We start from the raw sequence: 9,006 nt of genomic DNA on the forward strand, positions 1-9,006 counted from the left end.
TCTTATGCTACCTTTGAATACTTGATGGAAAAATTTAATATCCGTAAAGTTATACTGAATAAGAAAATCGAGATACGGTCTGAGCATTCGGATTTTCTGCAACGTTGTTTACTTTATCAGAAATTCTTTATATGAATCATCTTCTTCCATTTGTTACAATATCTGTATTTAGTAATACAGTATTAGTTTAACTAACAGTACGTGTCCAATCTGGCTGATATGATTAGTGTGATAGTCCTCGCCCGGGGCAGAGCGGAGCGCGGCCACTCGTGAGCGATTGCCCACATTGCCCAGGGCTGGGCAACCGTCAGTCATCCGCAGTAATGTGATATTGAAGACATGGTGGAACACGCACTGATCATCTTGTAATGGGCAAGTTCATCATGCGAGGTGATTCAATACTTGATAACTTTGTTCTAGAACTTAAAGCATAACTTGCCTGTCAACTACTGATGTTAAAGTTTTTAGATTTAATACCTAACGATGAAAGAAAACATCGTTGAGGTAACCTGGACTTTAAACTCAGAAGTCTCTTATTCCTCTTTTCATCTCTGTATGAAAAGAGCTCTGCTATTAGTAGAATAATAAGAAAGGCTGATGACGAAGCTACTTCCAAGAATAAATACGGGAAAATAGAATACATACCTATTCTTGTTAAAGTTAATTTAATTTCTTCTGTCCACTTCCCACGTGTTACGAACTTCTTTGAACCAATTATGAGTTATTATAACTCAAAAAGTTGTGAAGATTATTTTTACAGAATTCAATATTTTTTCAGAATTGTTCTCGGAAAACAGATAGCTCTGCATTCTGACGACAGAACATGACATTCTCGTTATAATCATTTAATTTTAAATGGGAAAAAATACTTGGTATCATTTCACATTTTATATTATATTATAACGGTTTGCTGGTATTTATTTGTATTGCCTTGTTTGAAATGTTATTGTTATATAAACTATGTAGGTACCTTCCAAGCCTCCAGTAATGCTGGCCGCAGACTAATTACAATTAGTTCCGACGCATTGATTTAATGGTTATTCAAACAACAGTGATATCGCATACGGCTTTAATTAACTGGATAACACCTATTATCAGTTAGTATCTGGTTTTACTGTAATTAGTTACCGCAGTAATCCAGCGGTTACGTTCCGAACGCGGAACAGTGGTTCGCTTTTAACTGACATTGTTGCTAACCTAAATAAACGTGAACTGGTAAAGTTTTCATTTTTATGATATTAACAAGTGCTGCATGTCCAGAAGTAGAGAACTTTTAATGTGGTATTTAAGCACAGCGTGCACTGTAAACTGTTTGTTAAAGTTAACCGTTATTACGAACGCAGTGTAACGACAGTTCTGGTTTTTGTTCGAAGCACTAAAACAATAGCTTGCACCGCAAGCATTGTACTAGATAGGTTTTGTAATGTGACTCAGCAGTCAGCGTATATTCCAACAATTTAGAACAAAAAAAATCGGCACATTTCGCGGGAAAAAATCTGAACATAAGATAAACACCGGCTCTGATGTATGCATACAGCGCTCCCCAACAGATGGCAGGCCCATGTCCCGACAGCGGCGGCGTACTAATAGGGTCCCTCCCTTCAGCCGACCGGGAAACGTGAAGTGCATGAAGGGAACTTTGTCAAACATTCAATAAACATCTTATAGAGTCCCTCGGAAGCAAACAATTTGACAAATATGAATGATGTGGCCACCGCGGCACTTGTGCACAAATATTAGCGAGCTCGCACCGCGTCAGATTTGTATGAATTATTCAGGGCGCGCGCTCGGCCCGTTTGTCTTGCGAGGCGGCTGCAGCATTCGATAGCGCTTCAGCGCTGCGCCCCGCAGATTACATCATGCAAAAATGTTCCACGTATTATAGCGGATGGTCGCTGCAAGCGCTGCATTGTAATGCACTGCCGGTATTATATGGCGATAATGTGGAACAGATAACTTACCAACTGAAAATCGCTTTAATACAGTGAGTTATTTCCAGCATCTCTTTAAGAAAACCAGGCTAACTATAAAGCAAGTAGAAAACAACAACATAGGTCGCAGTTCAATAGCAGGCTAAGCGTAAAATGAGAGCGCGGCGGTGACGTCACAGCGGGCTGCGGTATTTATAAATACCGCTTTTGTGCAGTGCCGGTATTGTGATAATGAAAGCTGCTGTTACAGTCGTTACAATATACATTTTCTAAACGATTCTGGGTCACAAGAAATTACATATTTGCTTAAGTATATTCATGCTTAAGCTGCAGTGTTATTTTTACAATCGTTTGTAGTTACAGCGTTTCATTACAAAGAAGACAAACCATTTCATGTTAGTGAGAGTTTGAGAGTTCATGTCTATTGTAAGATAACTCTGATCTCATAAATATTGATCTGCGGTGAAGTACTGAGGCAGGCGATTGGTAGCGTCGGCACGCAAAATATGACGAAATGAAAACATGCCGAGTAAAGTTGTCGGAGTATGCAGCTGCGGAACAATAAGAATTTTCATCAATATTGTACCGTCGGCAACAAAAGTGAAACTTTGCGCGGATTGTTTAATGGCTTCCGTTGGCGAGCCTCCAGTGAGCACAGCCGCTCGCTTGCTTTCATTTGCGGTCTCTACCTCTTAGCTTTGCTTATTATATTCACTTCATATTTCTTTGATAGAACTCGTATATGCTATGTCATATTGAATGTGAATTTACCTAAAATGAACTTGAACAGGTTAATGCACCGTACCTATCTGTATCAAAGTTTAACATAGTTTTTTTTTTATTGCGACAAAATACACGTATCGTAAGTAAAGCGTAAGTGTGTCTAACTGATCAATATTGAGATCTATGTTTTATTTATACCTGTTTCACAAATAATATATACTTTGACTTTGAAGGAAGAATAAAATGATAACACACATTATAAAAAGTACAAAAATAAAAACATTTATTAAACCAAAAATTCAACTAATCAGCACCTGCACTACACATCAGTTGTTCGCATTATACCTCGCCCTATAGTATGAGCGAGCGAGTCTCGCGGTGACGGCGATGCCCTGCCAGGTCTCCTCGTTGATGTGGTCGATGAACTGCGGCGGCACCAGGAACCCGACCCCGTAGCCCGGCAGCTCCAGCGTGTACGAGAACGGCACGCCGATCACCTGCGAACAACATCAGAGTCACTACATAGTATAAAACAAAGTCGCTTTTTATGTCCCCAAATGCCTATGTCCCTCAGTACGCTTAAATTTCAAAACTACGAAACCAATTTTCATGCTGTTTTTTTAATAGATTTAATAATTTATTGATAGCTTGGAAGGCGCAGCATTCTGAATTTTCTGTTCCGAACCAGACGTATATGAGACGTTTTAAGACCAAAAACAAAAATACTTCTTTTGGTGAATATTACTTTCGAATATAAATTACACCTTTATACAAAACCTTCATTCTTCATATGGTGAACATGAATCGTTGTTAACCACAGTCATTAAGCATAAACATAAATAAAAACAAAGGAACAGCAAAAACAGAAATGAAGCAAAACTACAAAGAGCCCTCGAGTAGCAATACCCGGCCTTCAACTGGCGAACATCCTCATTAGGGAGTACCCTCACGCCCAGTGCCCAGTGCCCAGTGGCCGCTGCTGGGCACCGCGCCATTGCTCGTCTTCACGCATCCATTCCCGGAGCGCTTCATTGAACTGCACGCTACGTTTGCCTAATAGTATCTGTTATCGAAATGTTTTCTTTTTCTTGGCTGACGTCTTTCGCTACTATTTCGTTTTATCAGTTCATTTTCTGTTGTTACCGGACTAAGATTGTCTTTAAACTAAATATGATAGACGAATATTCGTAATCTCTACATAATCACAAAAATAATTAAATTACGAAGCTATCAAAACTATGACCTAATCATAACTCGTACAATGTATTACTTATTGCTCCATCAAAGCTACACCATCGACTCGGGTCTGCATAGAGTACGTGCTCGGAATGTCTGCAATGAGTCGGCAGTAATCGATGGCCATCATCGAATCCTTATCAAAAACAAAATAAATCCTCCGATAAGATTATGACGGCGCGTGCTCCCTCCGTCCCTCGCTACAGACGAATTATACCGTATTCATCAAACATAAACATTTATATTTGGCACAGGAATGCTGCAGGATTATACAGTGATTTGTAATCCTTAATGAATGTACTTATGAATATGAATATACTTAATCCTATGTTCAACGTTGGTGTAAAGTGTTACATGTACGTAAATTAATCACCTGAGCATAATCCTGTGCACTGCCAGAAGTCCCGTACAGCAAACTGGCACTGTTCCCCACCAAGTAGTAGCCGGCCTGAGGCAGCTTCATGGCATCCATGGCAGCTCCCATGGCGGCACCCACGTGATGCAACTGAGCAGCATTCGGCGGCAGACTGTGGTCACCATACCCGAACAGCACCCAGTTCCCATGACTATGGATGTTCATGTAAAGTTGGATCCTGTTCAAGTGCTCGTGAAGAATATCTCTGACGTAACCAGTCTCGGGTTCGGAGAACGCGTGGGTGCCAGGATAGGTTAAGGCACAAGGGTTATCGGAGACTCCAGTAGTGCCGAACAGGACATCGAAGTTCCTGTTGGCGTCGACACCGAGGCAGGTCTCGTGGACAGGCAGCACTGATCTCGTCTTACGCCAGAGACGGGTCTGTAAACAAAACCATACCATGATAGAATATCGACTTGAAGATCTTAAAATTTAGTGTCAGCTACTCGAATTTGATCCAGATTCCTCATAAATCACGATATTGAGGACTTTTCTTAGTAGGTGAACATTCTTCCCAACTCAGCAGCCGGGGAACTTACATCAGTGTGCGTGAACTCATATCCGTCAGGGTTGACGAGCGGCATGATGATCCAGTCGATGTCTCGCAGCAGGTCCTGGTCCTGGCTGCGCAGGTTCTCCACCAGCCGGTAGATGGAGTACAGCGCCACCGGCGTCGTCACCCACTCGCGCGCGTGGATCATCGCGTCCATGAAGTAGATGGGCTTGCTCGGGTCGTTGAACTTCGTCGTCGATATCTGGGAACAAACAATTCGGTTAAACAGCAATTAAAACTTTTCAAAGGTCCTCAATTAATGCCCATTGAACTTTAAGCTTCAAGTTTAGAGGCATTTTAGGAGGAATCAATTGAATAGATTATAGTATCAATCGTTGAAGTTATTTTAACTCAATTAAAATTACGATAATACAGACCTTTAAATATTTGATGTCTCGTCCTTCGTAACTCTTGCCAGCATTGACCAGAGTCACCAGGTCGGGGTACTGACTGGCTATCCTCTCCAGGTATGCATCAATCTGGTAAATATAGGATAAAGTTTGTCATTGTATGTGTGTATAATGAAAAAACGAATTTGTGTTTTGTGTTTAATGCACTAAAATAGAAAATAGAAATAACGTCATCAAAAAATAACCGTCTACCCTCAAACAAACAGAGCATTTGATTATTTGCTATTGCAAATAGTTAGTGAAAATCAGTCGAAACCAGTTTTCCGTTCACTATTATCTGACTGCTAACTAGCTTCGGGTGCGAGTTAGAATATATTCGGTTTGTTTCAATCACACAAACACGGTTGAGGCGTGATCGTCATGTGGATACACGCTACATGACTACATATTTCAGGCTCTCATTTAAAACAGAGTATTTGGTTTGTCGCTTTGTGTATTCATTAATGGCGTCTGTTTGTTTGGACAATATACATAAACAAGTGCCGCTTCTTTTGTTGAACCAAATACAGTATGCTTATTTTATGCTGCTATAGGCACAAACAAATGAAGACTTAGAAATAAAGACTTTTAAAAATGAAACTAAAACTGCTGAAGGAAAAATATACCTAGGGCAAGGCCTAGGGGACCTAATGACCTTTGATATAATGGTTGTGTGTGTGGTACCTGATCATATCGCCAGTAGTCCTGGAAGATCATGCGGGTTCTCCTGGCGCGCTTCCACGCTGAGATCTCGTCATCATGCTTCTTCAGAGCTCTGTCAATGGCATTCCAATTAATAATACTTCAAATAAATAAATGTCATGATAGTAAATATTCAAATGGTTTGAATATTTTTACCGCAACATTTATTTACTTATGTTGTTTGAGGTTTTTCGGTAAATTGGTTTAACGAGTTTTTCATGTAAAATAAAACAGAGTGTGTACATGTGAATATTTGCAGGTTGAAAGTTGATAGCTCAACAAGCATATCGTAATGGCCGCAAACTGCTGTTACTTAGCTAATTGATTTCATTTTTCGTTTGTATTTCCATTTTATTTCATCTCAATTCTACTATTTACTTTCAAAAAAAGTTGAACATCAATATATTCGAACGTACAACAAATGGCTGGGGTGCTCACAAAATGAAGTCCAAAAATTTCAAGCAAAAAACTAATCTCTACTACAAAATCAACCACTATTGACCACAAGAAATATCAGGTTCCTTCGAAGCACTTACTCAGCGACATCATCCATCTGCACATAGTGCTGGACCCCCTCATCATCCAGCGCCTTCAGGAAGGCGTCCCTCTTGGCGGGCGGCACCATCACCATGGCGTCTCTCTGCTCCAGGACCCCATGCTGCCAGGTGTCCAGATCCAGTAGACCCTCCAGCCGGTGCAGCAGCTCCGAGTCTGATGCGTTGCGGAACTTTATGCCGAACACTTGGTGTCTAGAAGATTAGGTATGAAATGGTAAACAGGATATAGACATAACAATGCCTTAGACATAACAATGCCATTAATTTACTCGTCTACACAATTTCAGTAGATAAATGTTAAAATCTCATGCCATTTGGTGCAAGTCTATTGCTGTCACATCCGCGAACATCAAAACCATGCTAAAGTTTTCACATGACCCCGCATATCCTTTAACTCGAATTTAGCATATCTAGGTGTCTTAGGACTTAGACCAAAATGCATAAATTATTAAATATTTAGTTACCCGGAGTACTGGTCATGTTTCCCAGCTTGTACCGCTCCCACCACAGCACAAAATACAAATAAATATCTGATCTCCATATTGCAGACCAACAGAAGACCAACTACTGAGCCATCGACTTGTTCTAGTTTCACAAATTATCTTAACTCCTTATCGCTTCCATCTTTATCTTTATATTCATTGGTTTCAGATCGGAGGATGAAAATGATAAAAGTAATTTTATTGTTTGATAACACTTTTATATGACTAAGGAATTTTTGGGTTAGGGTTCCGTGATAAAGAACATAATTTATGATACTACCAAAGTTTATTTTCTTTCAAATATCTAACCGAGAATATTGCTTGGAGAGCAACAGTAGTTGTTTGTGTAAAATCTCATTTGAACTTTTGAAACAAACAAGATTTGAGAACAACAAAAACTGTAAGTATTGTTGAAAAAATGAGTGCCATTAATTACCGGCAGAAACAACGGTTGGAAAATACCGGTAATATATATAAATGGGGAGTATTTCTCAGGTACCGGTTGAGAGAGATCCGTGTCGGTATTACGGCGCTGTTGTAAAGTTTCTCGTTGGAACAATTCAGCTAAGTCGCGGAGTCGGTACGTGAGAGCGCGATACTTGCTCGCGAGCGTGACGTCTGATACACGGAGCAATGGATGAAAAGTTACTGAACATGTAACATGGGATTTAAACACATACCTCTTCTCAGAAGTCGGGTTATTAGAAAAATGCATTTTTAATGGTTTTTTGCTGCGACTATGTTTACAGAATAGATAGTTATCATGCTGAAATGAAAAATGTAATAACCAGTTTTCATTTATTTTTATAAATAAATGTTTGTGTTTGCCAACACAAGTTGTGGAATAAACTAAACAAAAAAGGAACCACGTCGATATTTAACGAACATTTTATCGGCATCATAATAAAGTGGATAAACTTATTATCGTAATCTAACTGATTATATTGACAGTGCGCACGTATGCTGATTAACGTAATGAAATGTTTTAATGGGCACGGAACAAACAGGACCTACTTAATATGATACCTCTGTTTTGATGATATTATGTGCGTGTACCTATTTAATATAAAATGTTTGTAATTCATCGTTGTGAGCCGTGTGTAAGGTACATTCAGCAACATAAACTATCGGCGATATTGCACCGCGCGAGTTTTATCCGAGCGCTTGATTCCAGATATTTTTAACGTTATTAACTTTTGAACATCGCTCAGGGATTGCTGCCGGACTACAGACCGCCATTGTTCTGAATCTAACTTCTACTGCACGTCACACTTAATTGCTATTCATGGCTTGTTGGACTATTGAAGTTACAAAATATCATGAGTAGAAAGAACTATTTTCTCTCCTGTTCGAAAATACCTCATATCGTTACAAATATGTATTATTTACGTTGGACATTCGTACTGTGGACTCCATAGTGCATTGAATATGTAGCGTTTGTCTTACACTACTGAACGTACATAAAATAGAAAATTTTTATGAAGCATGTTTAATCAACATTATATTAATTGCAGTTACCACGTACTGACTCGTGCCACCCATCATTTATAGACCTCTTACAGCGCAAAGAGCTTCCACGAAGGAATAAACTGCAGCAGGAATGTTATTAGTGAGCACCTTGAAACGTACCTCCGTGCCGTCTCAGCGGAACGAGATTACTGCTTCGATTCCCGGGAAGGATGGCCCGTGATCAATATACCTGCAGGATGAACTGGCACGTTGTTTTATACTCTACGGAAATAACACTATAAGGAGGCCAAGGATAATACTAACTCGGCATTATAAGCATCACGAGACTGTTTGTAGCTACGTAGTCTTTTTAATATTGAAAACCTTATATAATTTTATCTAACTAGGTAGTAGATTTAGTATGTAACAAAAAGCATAACTTTCCATGAATAACAATGGACCCTTGGGTCAGTAATTCTAGCCGACACAATAAAGGCGTTTATTTAAATCGTGTTAATTCAAACACATTAGCGTGGACATAGGAACTAGCACAATAATGTACCTTTACA

The 9,006-nt window shown here is 39.5% G+C and overlaps 1 protein-coding gene across 1 annotated transcript; it reads right to left on the bottom strand.

The window, feature by feature from the left end:
• Positions 1-2,910: 2,910 nt before the first annotated feature.
• LOC110371706 (carboxypeptidase B) lies at positions 2,911-7,119 on the bottom strand. The gene is made up of 7 exons (XM_021328067.3): positions 6,971-7,119; positions 6,486-6,698; positions 5,932-6,022; positions 5,236-5,337; positions 4,845-5,060; positions 4,264-4,686; positions 2,911-3,151 (listed from the first exon to the last, which is right to left on the bottom strand). Exons 1-7 carry the CDS (start codon positions 7,045-7,047, stop codon positions 2,981-2,983), a joined length of 1,293 nt encoding a protein of 430 aa, XP_021183742.3. The 5' UTR covers positions 7,048-7,119; the 3' UTR covers positions 2,911-2,980.
• Positions 7,120-9,006: the final 1,887 nt, after the last annotated feature.

Source organism: Helicoverpa armigera, chromosome 22 (genome assembly GCF_030705265.1).
Source record: "Helicoverpa armigera isolate CAAS_96S chromosome 22, ASM3070526v1, whole genome shotgun sequence".
Classification (NCBI taxonomy): Eukaryota; Metazoa; Arthropoda; class Insecta; order Lepidoptera; family Noctuidae; genus Helicoverpa; species Helicoverpa armigera.